General features: G+C 51.5%; 1 protein-coding gene and 1 non-coding gene across 3 annotated transcripts; both read left to right on the top strand.

Annotated features, from left to right (window-relative positions):
- The first annotated feature begins 263 nt into the window (after positions 1-263).
- On the top strand, positions 264-371 carry LOC126003146 (U6 spliceosomal RNA). Its single transcript, XR_007493683.1, has one exon. It is a non-coding gene; the product is annotated as a U6 spliceosomal RNA (small nuclear RNA).
- A 3329-nt stretch (positions 372-3700) lies between these two features.
- PDCD6 (programmed cell death 6) lies at positions 3701-13488 on the top strand. 2 transcript variants are annotated; one of them, XM_049767947.1, is made up of 6 exons: positions 3701-3964; positions 4579-4640; positions 8943-8987; positions 9095-9247; positions 11239-11348; positions 12960-13488. In XM_049767947.1, the coding sequence occupies exons 1-6, from the start codon at positions 3870-3872 to the stop codon at positions 13056-13058; spliced, it is 564 nt and encodes a 187-aa protein (XP_049623904.1). In that variant the 5' UTR covers positions 3701-3869; the 3' UTR covers positions 13059-13488. The 2 variants fall into 2 exon arrangements, with proteins under 2 accessions (XP_049623904.1, XP_049623903.1); XM_049767946.1 differs by having other exon boundaries at positions 9095-9253.
- The last annotated feature ends 1647 nt before the right edge of the window (positions 13489-15135 follow it).

Here is a 15135-nt window from a genome sequence, read left to right as displayed (position 1 = left end):
TCCATCACTCTGACACTGGAACCAGGTCTGTGCTGAGCACATGGACACTGGCGCTGCTCTTGATTAGTTTCTTTCTATCGCAGCCCTTTGTTAGTGGTGCTCTGCTCTAGCAGGTGGCACCAAACTAAAGGATGTTGTGTGAAACTTTGGCAATGATACTTCTGTTTTCTGTAAACTGGGGGATCTATGAGAGACAGTAGAGATACGCAGAGATGCACCAGTGTCAGAGTGTGAGGTGCTCAAGTGTAGAAAATGAACATTTGGTGCTCGCTTCGGCAGCACATATTACTAAAATTGGAACTATACAGAGAAGATTAGCATGGCCCCTGCGCAAGGATGACACGCAAATTCGTGAAGCGTTCCATATTTAAAAAAAAAAAGAAAAGAAAAAGAGAGAAAATGAACATTTGGGGGCAGAGCGATAGCACAGTGACAGTGGTAAGGCATTTACCTTGCATGTGGCCAATACAGGACGGATCCAGTTCAAATTCCAGCATCCCATATGGTCCCCTGAGCCTGCCAGGATCGACTTAGAAGGGCAGAGTCAGGAGTAATCCCTGAGCACTGCCGGGTGTGACCCAAAAATTAAAATAAGAAGAACATTTTCTACTGTACGTAGGAAGCAGGTGGCTTGAGCACATGACTACTTCTTTTCTGTTGAAAGAAACCAATGCTAGGACTGGAGAAGATAGTATAGGTCAGTTAAGGCACTAACCTTGCTTATTGTCATATGATACCTGAGCTGCTGTCTTCTTAATTTGTGGGCCACACCAGGCTGTGCTTGGAGTGTGCTGGGGATCAAACCAAGGCAGAAGTGACCCTGAACACAGCCAGGCATAGCCCCTAAGCACCACCAAGAATGGAGTGCTCAGTGGAGCTGATGTGGGTGGGAGTCATCCACATGATTCGGGTACTTGAATGGGATTTTTCATTAAGAACAGTGAATGATGTTCTTTCCAAAATTGGCCCTGATCACTCAAAATAGAGCCTTTTGGTAGAAAACTTGCCTAGACAGCAGTGTGAAAAACAGTGATGGAGGCAGGCATTAGACAGTGGGAGGCAGAGCCTTCTAGCCTGCAAGACAATGTTCTCTTCTGTCTTTGCTGGGCTGGAGAATGAACCTAGTGGTGTGCTGGCATGTGCCCATTAGGTAAGAAATTAGTGAAGGTAGTTACAGGGATTGACCCACAGTGCCACCACAAAGCAAGAAGTTAGGGGGACCTACATGGTCGCCACAAGTGTCCCTGGCATTTTGAATTGTCTGTATATTGAAATGTTTGGGGTGTAATTAATATGGGGTTTGGGGGCAGTATGCAGGATTTATTGGCAGGGTGAGGAAGCATCCTGGGAGCAGCACCTCATATGCCCAATAGTCAGTCTGGTTTGGGATGTAATTCAACCCACAGCCATAAGGTTTAAGCACAGGGATAAGCTGCTTTCAGCCACAATGTCTTCAAACTTGATCAAGCTCTCCTTATTGGAGGTAATGGGTCTTCCAGGGGCCAAGACTCAAATGGGTGCAGAGCCTCAACCACAAGCTTGTTTATGCTTTCCCAGGCCAGCATGAGGGAGATAGGAATGTCCAAGGCCTCTTCAGGGGAACCTTCTGTAGCTGCTTAAACTTGGTTGGGACCCCACAAGGGATAACTTAAAATTTCATTTTAAAATGAATTTCTTTATGATCTTTGATGTATTATTACAGTAAATGGTTAGAATACCTATTTCCTATACCTGTATATACTTAGTGTTCATGTAAAGATCCTTCAGGTGAAAAGAGGGGACAGAGTTTAAGTCCTGATGTATCAAGGCAGCAGACTGAGACATGGATGCTGGCTACAGTGGGGAGTGGGGAAGTCTTCTGGCAGTGAGCAGCCAGTGATGCTAACACAATAGAATATTTGTTAACAACAGAAGCAGGTGAGCCTGGAGGCTGAAGCCATAGGACAGCAGGTGGGGTGTTTGCATCCCCAGGTGGGTTTGGCCTGGATTGAGCAAAAGGACCATTTATCAGATCTAGCTGTGATGACTATGGCAGGGGTGGTGTGGTGGTGGTGGTGGTGGTGGTGGTGGGGTGTGTGTGTGTGTTGGCTTCTGTCTCCACCCCATAAATAACATAGGAGGCTGGGAATGTGTGTGTGTGTGTGTGTGTGTGTGTGTGTGTGTATGTGTGTCTCCACCCCATAAATAACTGGAGGCTGGGAATGTGTGTGTGTGTGTGTGTGTGTGTGTGTGTATGTGTGTCTTCACCCCATAAATAACAGGAGGCTGGGAATGTGTGTGTGTGTGTGTGTGTGTGTGTGTGTGTGTGTGTGTGTGTGTTGAGCAAAGGAACCATTTAGCAGACCTGGGTTGGGCAAAGGGACCATTTAGTGTTGGTTCCTGTTCCCACCCTATAAATAACATAGGAAGCTGTGTGTGTGTGTTGTGCAAAGGGACCAGCAGTGAGGTGAAGGGGTGTGTGTGTGTGTGTGTGTGTGTGTGTGTGTGTGTGTGTGTCAGAGCCAAGGAATTCCACTGTGTATAAATTAGTCTCTCTAGTCGTCTCATCTGGACACTGGAAGTGCTCCAGATTTTGGCTGGTCTGAGTACAGTCACCATGAACATCGGAGCACAAATGACTTTTCTAGTAGAGTTTTTGGGAAATGAAATCAAAGTAATAAAGGGTATTTTCAAACCACTAGAGAACTGTTGCAGAGAGAAACAGGCCTGTTTGAGAGCCTTAAAGCAGGGAAGGCCTGTGACCCATGCACTTGCGACCTGGTTACGAGGGAATTGAATCCTGATGACTCCATGATAGTGGCAGCACATCAATACTTAAAGCAACCAAGACAGCAGAACCAGGGCGCAGAGTCCTGGTCTCTGTTGGCAAAGGGGGGTCTTGGCCCACAGGCTGCTTGTCTCAGTGAAGGGGTCAGGGTGGAGAACACAGAGCTGATATCTCAGTAATGGGAGTCCCAACCATGGGCTATTCCCATTCTTGGAGAGAGATGGGTGTCTCAGTTCCCAGTCCTGGGGGGTGATGGGGGTCTCAGTTTCCTGTCCTACCTAGAGCAGTGTTTTTTAACCACTAGTGTGTTGTGAGATATTGTCTGGTCGTGTCGTGGGAAAAATTCCAATTTCATTCGTAACATGTGGCTTCGGCTCACAAATAGACCAATCATTAGATTATTTTACAATAGAGTAATAAAATCATTGCATTGTGTTTATTTGATTCCTATTCAAGAGAATAACTATATAGTCAATATAGGCACAGAATTTTCCTTTTTTTTTTTGGTTTTGGGGTCACACCCGACAGTGCTCAGGGGTTCCTCCTGGCTCTACACTCAGAAATCGCCCCCGGCAGGCACAGGGGACCATATGGAATGCTGGGATTCGAACCACCGTTCTTCTGCATGCAAGGCAAGCGTCCTGACTCCATGCTCTCTTCAGGCCTCAGAGTTAAAATTTTTTAACATTTTCTAATGGTGGTGTGCCTCGTGATTTTTTTTTTTCCATGAAAAAAGTGTGTCTGCACAAAAGGTTGAAAAACATTGTCCTAGACTAGAGGATGACAGGGTCTGGATTTCCCGTGCTGGGGGGTGACGGGGGTGTCAGTTTCCTGTCCTAGAAGATGACAGGGTCTCGGTTCCAGTCCTGGAGGGATGACGCTGAGCGGGCGAGATGGTGCTGCTGGGGCCGGCCCGGGACACTCGGCGTCCGTGAGCCACACTTCCGGGGGGCTGGACCTGACGTTGCCTGGGAACGAGGCCGGGCGCGCATTGGCCCGCCGGCCTCCGGAAGTTGCGTGTGCAGACCCCGTCCCGGAAGTGAAGCCGCCCGGCCCAGCGTCTCCAATTCTCCGGCGCCGCAGCCCTGCCGCGCCTCGGCCCATGGCCACATACCCGTACCGCCCGGGCCCCGGGGCCGGGCCCGCCAACGCCGCCGCGCTGCCCGACCAGAGCTTTCTGTGGAACGTCTTCCAGAGGTGAGCAGCACCCGAGGCCCCGCGGCCCCCTGTGACTCCGGAGAGCCCCGCGCCCCTAGAGTCTCCCCACGACCCCTAGAGTCCCCCTACTGACCCTGAGCACCCCCACGGACCCCAGTGACCCCCACGACCCCTAGAGGCCCCCACCGACCCCAGTGACCCCCCACGACCTCTAGAGGCCCCCACTGACTCCAGTGATCCCCACGGATCCTGAGTTTCCCCCCCACCCCACGCGGCCCTTAGACCCCCTCTTCGGTCCTCAATGACCCCCCTAGATCCCGGAGCCCCTTCTCGCCCCCGATGACTCCCGCAGTTCTCAGTCTCCCCCGCGACCCCCAGAATACACCCATGGCCCCCAAGTCCCCCCCCTACATCCGCCTCCATGGGGTTCCTCCCGCCTGCGCCCCCCTCCCCACCCCGCTTGTCCCTGGCCCTGACCCAGGGCTCCCTCCTGAGGACCCCGAGAACCCTGTCCCTGGAGCCTGGAGGCTGCAGCTGTGGGACCTGAGCTGGGGCCCTCGGGGTCCCCTGTGGGTGGGAGGGTCCCAGGTGGAGCCGCCCTCGTGACTCATGGTCAGAAGGAAGTTGCTAGAGCTACTGTGCTGTTGTAACAGGGTGGACAAGGACAGGAGCGGTGTCATCTCGGATAACGAGCTCCAGCAGGCCCTGTCCAATGGTGAGTGCAGGGTGGGTTGTGTCCACTATGGACAACCTGGTGATGCTCAGGGCCTCTGGGCGGGGGGCATGCTGGTGGTTTAGAGACTGGAGGGGCAGTGGAAGGGGCAGTGGAAATACTGGGCTGGGGACGGTGGGGGAGACAGTAGGAGACAGTGACTTCGCTGGTTGAGGCATCAGTGAAACCGTGCCATGCTGTGGTCCTTCCTCCCAATGCTGGCCGACTCAGGAGAGCCATGCCCTGTGTGGAGCTGTGCAGCTCAGAGGAGCTGGGTGGTGCTTGCCCCTCCTGTGACGGTTACTGGGTCCTGGTTCCCCACGTGGACATAAAGGGCATTATTGCCTGCACTGGTCTGGGGACTGAGACGTTCCACCACTCTGTGCCCTTGACTCTGCTCTGGCTCCGTACATTTTTCATTAGCATCTCCAGGGCTTGGGTTTCACCTGGACAGAGCCGGAGTCAGCTGCCATCAGACAACTAGTTTGGCTTCAGACTTGGAGTGCTTTATTTTTGGTTTGGGGGCCACACCGGGAAGGCTCAGGGCTCACTCCTGGCAGGGCTCGGGGGACCCAGTGCAGTGCTGGGGATTGAATCTGGTTGACTGTGTTCAGGGCTGGCGCCTTCCCACTGTACCACCTCTTGGGTGACGTCACCAGCATCAAGCATACTAGCCCCATGCCATGCTCCAGGCTCACCTGGGCCATGCCCTTTGGACACGTTGTGTTCCTGCTCAGCTTTATTGGCTGCACTGTTCACCAGGCACCCAGCATCTGGGTGTGGTCCCCCTGTCTGGGACTGTGACCTGGGCATGGACTCGGCCTTTCGGGCTCTGTCCCTGCCGTCAGAGGGGCCAATGGAAGGGCCATAAGGGGCTGCTTGAGTGAGGCATATAGGCTGGGGAGGCACCAGCTGTTGCAACTTCTCCACAACACTCTTGCGACAGTGACTGTGACAGTATGGAGGAATCCCATTTCTGCCTGCATTCTGTCCACACTTTTTGCCCTTAGAGTGGGCACTACTGTGGCACCTGGATGTGGGCTCCTGCCCATGGCAGCCCTGGCTCCGCTGGCCATGGCACTCTGCTCTAAACATGCCCAGCCTCAACTGCGGAGACTTCTAGAAGCCTAGGGAGTATCACATCACCGAATTCTCTGTTGCCTGCCCAGGAGAATGAGGTGCAACAGGTCACCTTCTGCAATTGCCCTTTGGAAACTGCCCAACTGGAGGCAGGATTCGGTACTGACCCATGGCAGCTGAAGGATGAAGGAGGCACCTGCCTAGCAGGGCATGTGTATGGGAGGTGGAGGAGTAGGAGTATGGATATGGATATGCCATTTCCTCAGACCCCTGCTGGCTCTGCTGTGTCTCAAAGTCCTGACTTGTTTAGCAATTTTCCTTTTTCGGTGAAGTGCTAAATGTTTAAATTCGCCACTTTCCCATTGTGAGAATGGAGGGGAGGGGCCAGTTGGACCACACATGGTTCTGTTCAGGCACTGCTCCTGGCTCTGTGTTCAGGAGTGACCTTGACAGGCCTGGGGGACCATAAGGGATGCTGGAATTGGAACCCAGGTCTGCCATGTGTAAGACAAAACACCTTAACCTGCTTGACCTACTTGTCTCTCCAGGTTCAGAGACAAATGCTTATGGGTACAGCTGGGTTCTATTATCTTTCCACTACACAGTGCAGAATTCAGGGCACAGGGAACAGAGCACAGAGCTCAGGGCATAGCATAAGATACAGAGCACCAGGGCACAGAGCAGAGCCCATTCTCAACCCTGCCCTTCTCTTGTCAGGCTGCATCAGTGAGTGCAGACACTGTGCTCCTATGCCTGACCCATGTCTCTGGCCACTCCTGCCGAGCTGTCCTGGCTCACTAGCCCACAGCATGACCCAGCCCAGAATTTGCCCCGGCCTGTCTGGGCACCGCCTTCCTGTTCTCTCAGTCCATTCTGTGACTTCTCTGGCCACTTGGGGTGGGCAGGCAAGTGAATGCCAGCTCACAGTGTAGTAGCCACTGGTGGCTGTGCCCACTGTCCTCGCTGCTTTGGGTCACTGTCACCCAGATGCTTACAGTGATTTTGACTGCTTTTCCAAGTTTCTGCTCCTGTTTTCAGGAGCCTATGCACTGCTCATTTCTGTAAGAGAACCAGGATAGCGGACTCCCTGGGTGTGGGCCTTCGGCCCGCCTGTGCCCGTTGCTCTGTGGAGAGGCAGTTCTCTGAAGCACTCCTTTGTCAGCCCATTTCCTGAAAGTGCCTCGTGGTGGGTGGCTGTGGGCGGTGTGTAACAGCTTCTGGCTCTGTGTGCTGTGTCTGTCTTGAGCAGAGCCTCAAGCAGTGCTGGCTAACAGGGCCGCTATGCTCATCAGTGTGCAGGGCACAATCTGGCTCTGTCTGCCCTGAACTGGGAACCTTTTCACTTTATAGTGCGTTGTGGAATTATTGGGACGCTCATTTGGCTTAAGCCTCCTCTGTGCCTTTTGCAAGTTTAGCTTCACATGACTTAGATGTAGCCGAAAAGACTTTTTGCTAAAAGATTTTTGAGATGTGATGTGGGGGAAGTTCACACTCAGTGATGCCCAGTGACCACTCCTGGCTCTGTTCAGGGGACTGTATGCCATGTCAGGATTCGGCCCTAGGACCTGACCACAGCCACATTGAAGCGAGTGATTTAGCCTTTGCACTGGTGCCCCGGTCCCTTGAGGGGACAGGTTTGTAGGCACGTCTTCTCCAGAGCCCAGAGCCCACGCCCAGAGACACTTGGCCTGGTGCTGTGGGCCTGAGGGCTTTGGGGCTTGAGCAGTCAGGTGTGACCCCTTCAAAATAGAACCATGCCAGGATTCCTTGGAGACCATCCGGAGTGTCTGTCTCTTGATTGCGCACCTCTATGCTTACCTGAGTCCACATTGCTGGAGAGAGTTTCAGAGGCTGAGCTGGAGGGACCTAGAATGTCACTTTGGCAGCTTCCATCTCTTCCTGAGGGGATCCTGGACCCCTCCTGCTGGACCTGGCACATCCCCAGAGCATCTCTGCAGTGACCTTCCTGGCAATGTACTATAGAATACCCCTCTTAGACTGCCCACAGGACTACATGGCGTTTGCTCTGGATTGGGGCCATACCTGGCAGTACTTAGGGCTTGGACCTGGCCTGTGCTCACTGAGGCTTTGTGAGCTGACACTACTTGTATGTTTCTGGTGACTCATATTTGCCTGAGAGGTTTTTCTGTGAACCCAAAATAGATGTGTATACAGTATGGGCATGGAGAAAGAGCATCTCTTCCTAGCTCAAAACCTTACTTTACAACAATGCTGCCCTCAGTTACAGAACCTAAGTGGGGCTGTGGTCCATGTCAGAAGACTGAGGTGTCTAGATTGTGGCCAGTGTGGGCATTGGCAATGCCATCGTCACCTTCCAAGGGGCCGTGTTTCCGTCCTGTGGTGCCAGGTGGGCATGTTTTCCCAAGGCGCCAACATGCCTGAAAGCCTGAGCCTGGAACCCCCTGCCTGGAAAGGGTCCCACACTGCCCACACAGCTTCTCTGGCAAAGAAGTAGAGGTAGGGCCCATAAGAGGCAATAGCGGGGCAGCAGCACAGTGGAACAGTCTGATCTGTCTGGGAGCAGCTGCTCTCTGGGTACCACACAGACTAGATTCTTTCCTTTTTGGTTTTAGCAAACTCAGGAAGGGACTCCTGGCTCTGTGCTCAATGATCACGCCTGATGGAGCTCCAGACACCACATGGGTTGCTAGCATCCACCTCTGTCTTCTCTGTGGTTTACACCTCGTCTCCTGCTTTTGGGAGCTCAGGCCAGTTTTAAGAAAAGAAACCCTAGATCAGAGAAACATGGAGAGGGGTCCCTGAGAAGTGATAGGGGTGATCACCAGGGAAGCAGTGCCCCCGAGAGGGGCAGCCTGTCCCTTGCGCTCAATTGTGTGCCCAGGTGTCCTCCATCCTGAGCTCTGCTCGCCCTCCCAATCTCTGTGCTTCTGAATGTTTTCTCTCTGCTCATGAATGCAGCTATGTGCTTCACCTGCCCAAGGTCAGTGTGGTTCACTCCCTGCTCCTTGGAGATGCAGGTCCAGGTCTGCCTGCAGGATCTGGATTCTGGGCTGGTTCTGTCGGGGAAGGATGTTGGGTGGGTTTATATTTGGGGCAGTCCCTGTGCCTGGCTTGAAGCCTCTTTTTAGCAGCCCTCTCACTCTGCTCATTGGTATGGCACAGGGGCCTTCATAGATGTGTGTGCATGGGAGGCACTGAGTGTCTTTGCCTGGGCTCCTCTCACCCAAGCCCCTGTCATTCCAGGCACATGGACACCGTTCAACCCCGTGACCGTGAGGTCCATCATATGTAAGTAGAGCTGCACACAGCAGGTCACTGCTCACTGCCTTACCACCTAGGGTTTAGGGGGGGCGCTAGTGTGTAATGTGACCTGATCACACCCTGTGCTCTTTCAGCCATGTTTGACCGAGAGAACAAGGCCGGTGTGAACTTCAGCGAGTTCACGGGCGTGTGGAAGTACATCACAGACTGGCAGAACGTTTTCCGCACCTACGACCGGGACAACTCTGGCATGATCGACAAGAACGAGCTCAAGCAAGCGCTGTCAGGTTTCGGTAACCCGCCTTTCCTGCTTGTGTAGCGTATTTCATTTTGGAGCCCAGCGACCCTCCGATACATCTGAAATGCTTCAACTCGCTCATTCTGTGACCCAGTGTGTATAAAACGTTTGCTTACACCAGGCAGGTTTTTGACATCATGCCGCATCTATTTGACATGAAGACTTTATGCAGATTTTCATCCAAAATGAGATAAGGGCTATACAAGTGTGTGTCTTCTATGGAGTGGTGTGATGTCTCAGCCCATTGAGAACATAGCTTCTGAGCCCACTGCAAAGAACCTTGGGATAAAATGGGGTTTGGGGTAGGGGGAGCAGCTCCTGTCCAGCACTGCTGTGAGGTGCAGGATGCATTGGCACAGAAATCCAGTTTCTCAATGCGGTGAGCTGAGACCTGAGAGTGCTGTGCTGTAGGGTGTAGACATAGCAAACTTCCAGAGTGGCCAGTGGTCTCATGTCTGAGAGGAAGTGGCATTTTCATTTATCAAAGAAACCTGGAGTGCAGGTGCTTATGGCATAGCCCAGTCCTGATTTGTTGGGGGTGACATGGCCCTTGTGGTATGTCCTGGGAGGTGCTTCTTGTATCTTTCCTAGAGAAAGCATGAGGGGCTGTAAGACCTTGTCGACCCCCTCTCTCCTCTTCCCTGCCCTCTGCTTCTGGCCCCCTCTCTCCTCCTCTCTCCTGCTCTGGGCCTGCCTTCTGCTTCTGGCCCCCTCTCCTCATTCCTGCCCTGAACCTTCCCTCCTCTCCCGTCTGGGGAACATGGACATAGGCGTAGAACAGGGGTCCTCAAACTTTTTAAACAGGGGGTCAGTTCACTGTCCTTCAGACTGTTGGAGGGCCAGATTATAGTAAAAACAAAAATTATGAACAAATTTCTAGCACACTGCATATATCTTATTTAGAAGTAAAGAAACAAAATGGGAATAAATACAATATGTGGCCCGCGGGCCGTAGTTTGAGGACCATTGGCGTAGAAAGACCCTGATTCTGTGGAGAGTCTTGTCCCTATGGTGTGGGCAGGGCTGGGCACCAGGTCTGCTCCAGTTCTCTGGAGTGTACTCAGAAGTAGTTTACTCCACTTGGCTCTAGGTGTGTTTGAGGGGACAGACAGTTGCCTCCTGGGACAGTGGTTGGACAGGAGGGTGAAGACATGGGCTCAGTCATCGGGGTATGGGATGGGTTCCTGCAGTGTCCAAGCTGATGCCTGTCAGGCACAGCCTCAGTCCTGTTCAGAGGCTGGGCACTCTGGGCCCCATTCTTCCCCATGCACCCTGCTGGACCATACCTTGGTGTACTTCTTCCCAACTGGCCCAGGGTAGACAGACCCTGGCTGCTTGGGTGATGAGAGATGCCGCATCCATCCACACTGTTCACCCTTAGCTCCCACTGTCCCTGCTTCCTGTGGCCTTGCCAAGCATGAGGGGAGTCGGCAGCTGGAGAGTCAGGCCTGTGATCTGCCTGTGCTTACCCAGACTGGTTTCTTCCCCACCATGCCCTACACTCTGCTCTCAGCCCTGATCACTGCTGAGATCTACTAGCTGAGTCAGCTTGAAGGACAGGCCCCTGATTTGATTTGAGTTATGCACCCAGAATGCCCTGGCCACTCTGGAATGTGCTGCCTGTGTGTGCATGTTTGAATCTTCTTTGAGATGGTTGACGTGCTGGTGCAAGGACTAAGCAGAAGGCTCTATCACAGAGGACCCAGAGCCTCAGGAAGTGGGAACAGTGGGTAGCGGCAGCAGTAAGCCCATGCAAAATCAGGCGTTAAAAAAATCAGGTTAGGGTTCAGGACTGTCTCCCTAGAACTGTCACAGCCACCAGTGTTCCCACATTCACTCACAGTGCTCAGTCCACCTGCCCTAGGCCTGGGCAGTGCAGGGACCAGTGGGAAGATTGAAGAGTCAGAGGAGCTTAGGGGTCCCTTGGAAGGGGGATGGCTACTCTCCTGGCCCTCCTTGATTTCTGATTCCCTCTTCCAGGGTACCGGCTCTCTGACCAGTTTCACGACATTCTCATTCGAAAGTTTGACAGACAAGGACGGGGCCAGATTGCTTTTGATGATTTCATCCAGGGTTGCATCGTTCTGCAGGTAACAGCACTCCAGGGGCCTACAAAACATGGGCAGGGGGCTCCTTTCTAGAATCTGCTGTTTAACAGTGTTAAGTGTGTAAGATTAGTCTGGTACACAGCAGTCAGCCTGGCCCCTGGAGAAGCAATGCTCTCTGCACAGAGAGGTCTGCATGCAGTTTGCTTTGCCTGGACATACTTGTAGGCAGGCCATTGCGAAAAAGAGGGCAGTTCTCTTGGCTTTGGCCAGTATTTCTAGCTGTGTTTTTGATGCGTTTCAATCTGAAATGGGCGACTCTACCCTGGGATCCCAGTTCCTACCCTCCCCAGCAGGCTTCCCTTCAGGGCTACTGTACCTCTGTCCCTGCCAGCAGGTGGCTGTACTCTGCCCTACTGGACGTCCCACCTCACTGTCTCCCAGTGAAGGAACCTCCTCAAGATACCTGCAAAAGCAGAGGCAGCAACCATGTTGCATGAGGTGTCAGTCCCAAATTGATTCTGTATGGGTGCCACTCCAGTTCTCATTTAAGCCTTAGAAATGTGGAACCTTGGGGTTGGAGTGGTGGCGCAGGGCATAAAGGTATCTGCCTTGCATGCGCTATCCTAGGACGGACCGCGCTTTGATCCTCCGGTGTCCCATATGGTCCCCCAACCTAGGAGTGATTTCTGAGCGCATAGCCAGAAGTAACCCGAGCATCACCGGGTATGCTGAAAAACAAAAACAAACAAATGTGGAACCTCGCTCACTCATACTGATCTTTGGGATTTTGATGATGTAAAGCAGCAGCAGAGTTGATGGCTGGTGCATGCAGGTGCCTGTTGCTTGCATGCATGGTAGGTGCTGTGACGCTCCCCCCTAACTCTGAGGCAGGTTCCGTGGGGGGCCTTTTCCATGGGACTCAGTAGAACCTGCCTCTGAAATCTCTGCTTAAACAGAATGGGAGATCACCTAGAATCCAGAATCCTCTAAGCAGCCTGAGGTTCATGCATGTAATTTGAGAGCTAGAGCACATTCTGGGCATGCATGGAGTCCCACATTTAAGCCAACCCCACTGGGGTAGCTCTGGAAGCCTCTGAGCACTGAAAACTGTTAGGCCTACAGTCAGGCCAAACATTGCCACCTGGGCCAGGCAGCAATGGGGAGACACATCCCCCATCCCACCCCAACCAGATGTCATTTGAGGTTTGGGGAAACATTCAGTTTTGTTCAGTTCCAGTGGTACAGCAATGAAATCTGCGCAGGTGTGTGTGTGTGTGTCCCTCGATGTGATGCCTTTGACCTGCAGGTGTGTGTGTGTGTGTGTGTGTCCCCGTGTGTCCCTCGATGTGATGCCTTTGACCTGGAAGGTGTGTGTGTGTGTGTGTGTCCGTGTGTGTGTGTGTCCCTCGATGTGAAGCCTTTGACCTGGAAGCACCTGCTTCCCCACCTAGGAACCTGAGTAGTGTGACAAAGCTCCCTGCCCTCTTGCCTGCTTGTTATTGATCACACCAGACTTGTGGGGGAAAACCTGGTAGGGACTGTCAGTTGGGTCCTGTCTGTATCCCTGAGATGGGGTGTGGAACCTTGAATGTCTTGATTGTCTTTGAGTTTATATTAAATATTTCTCTCTGACTAACTGCTGTGTTTCCTCAGAGGTTGACAGATATATTCAGGCGCTATGACACAGACCAAGATGGCTGGATCCAGGTGTCCTACGAGCAGTATCTCTCTATGGTCTTCACCATCGTGTAGCATCTGCCTTGCAAATAGCAGCATGAATCATGGAAAAAAAAGACTGGAAATGCCAAATCTCTACCTTTAACAGAGCAGAGCACGGATGCAATTAGATGCTGTTGTTCTTTAGATTTTATATGATTAATATTTTGGGGAACCAATTGTACATATGTGGATAAGCTGATTGTTTTTGCAGTTGTAACAATAGTTCTATCATTCAGATACAAATGTAGTTTATGACTCTTTACTAGTGCCATGAGGTAAGAGATAATAATGTTTCAGCTATTCTGCATGCTCAGAAATCATGTGCTTTTTAAGACTTTCTCTCCTGGAGTCCAGATACTCAGGGACCTGGGAATTTGCACACTTTCATGTGCCTTACTTTTTTAAAGGGGCTGTTGTATTCATTTGCATATGTACTGTCGCAATAAAGCTGATGCGCCCCAGATCTCAGTCTCTCGGCCATGTCCCTAACATGGGTCCTGTGGGTCCTGGGCACTCTACCCTGTCTGTAAAGCTCTCTCTGTCTTGCTCTGCAATATGCTTCCCCAGAGTTGGGGCTGGAACTTAGGAGGGTCTTTAGATCCCAAGTAGCAGTGTTCTGAAAAATGATCCTGGGACACCTTACATGCAAGGGGTTGTGTGTGTATACCCACATATGCCTGAGTGTGCATGGTAATGTGTGTGGTGTGTGCCTGAGTGTGCAGGTGAGGGAGTGTGTAATCATGGATAAAGGCTTGACCCCTGAGACAGAAACTCTGTCAGCCTATGGCTGCTTCTAAGACCTGAATGTCAGTATTTGAATGAGTGAATGGGTGCTGGGGAAAGTTGCATTTGTCAAAGCAATGCAAGGTACATTTACATGGTTGTGCAACTGCCTGCCCTTTGTTTCCTGAGCAATTTAATTTCCCCTCACCAACTTGATCTCCATTCTGCACTTTCCCTCAGCTTCTGAGGTTGCTCTCACTTTCTGCATTGGAGCAGGTTTGTTGTTCAAGTGGACTCTGTTTTGGGGGGGTGGGGGGTGTCTGGGTATATTTAATATTATTTCTCATCACTTTATGAATATTTCTTTTTTTTCTTTTTTTTCTTTTATGAAGACAAAGATGCAAAGAGAGAGGACAAGGTGAAGGTACAGTTGGAAGACAATCACCCATAAACAGAATTCTCATTTTCAACCAAAAAACATTAAGAAAAATAAAATACATGCACAATTACTTTGTTCCTCAAGTCCCCAGATTGTAGTACATTATAACATTTCTTAGCAGTACACAAAGCAATCTAAAGCCACAAAATTTATGTAACTCCTTTAACATTAAACTAAAGGCTATAGTTTGTTGACACAGTTGATCATAATACATTATTTCATTAAGGATGAGTCGAAGGAGCACAGTAGAGAAGGTATTAGAGTGGTCGAGTGAACTCGTATCTGTTGGATTATTTCCTGAGCATTGTCCTTAGGTTTACCTGCTACCATAAGGTCCCTCTTTTTTTTGGGGGGGGGTCCCTCTTTTGGGGGGGTAACTCTGGGGTTACTCCTGGCTATGCCCTCAGAAATCGCTCCTGGCTTGGGAAACCATATTGGACTCTGGGGGATCAAACTACAGTCCTGTCCTGGGTCAGCCGCATCGCAAGGCAAAACTCCCTACCTCTGCACCGTTGCTCCAGCCCCAGCTGTCCCCTTTTTTTTTAAGGCTGGTGCTGTTCTGTTGTGCAGTTATGCCCCACTTGGCTTCTTCATCAGTGGCATCTGGCTATGCTGCTGCTCAGAGTAGGTAAGGATCCTTTGGTTTAGGCCCATGTGCTCAGTTCACATGTTACCCATATAAGAAGGGAGATACTGGACACGGGTTTCAGGACTGGTTTTACTGCTGGAATAATCCCAGCAGCATGCAAGCCATTTTTTTCTCCCAGGGATGCCCATGGACATCATCTTGGTGTGAGTGCTTTAATCCTTGTCCTATCTGGCCCTCTGTTCTGACTAAAAAAATATCATTGTAAAGGAGCCAGAATGGTACTACAGCGGGTAAGACGCTCGCTTTGCACGTGTCCAATGAGGGTTCATTCAATCCTCCACATCCCCTATCCCCAGTGC

This window comes from Suncus etruscus, chromosome 2 (assembly GCF_024139225.1).
Source record: "Suncus etruscus isolate mSunEtr1 chromosome 2, mSunEtr1.pri.cur, whole genome shotgun sequence".
NCBI lineage: Eukaryota > Metazoa > Chordata > Mammalia > Eulipotyphla > Soricidae > Suncus > Suncus etruscus.
The sequence above is the reverse complement of the archived record's forward strand: the minus strand, read 5'-3'. Positions and strand labels throughout refer to the sequence as shown.

Coding starts and splice junctions, on each gene's coding strand:
- PDCD6 (XM_049767946.1), top strand. CDS start 3,870: ATGGCCACATACCCGTACCGCCCGGGCCCCGGGGCCGGGCCCGCCAAC. Junction 4,641..8,942: donor CCAGCAGGCCCTGTCCAATG/GTGAGTGCAGGG, acceptor CTGTCATTCCAG/GCACATGGACACCGTTCAAC. Junction 11,349..12,959: donor AGGGTTGCATCGTTCTGCAG/GTAACAGCACTC, acceptor GTGTTTCCTCAG/AGGTTGACAGATATATTCAG.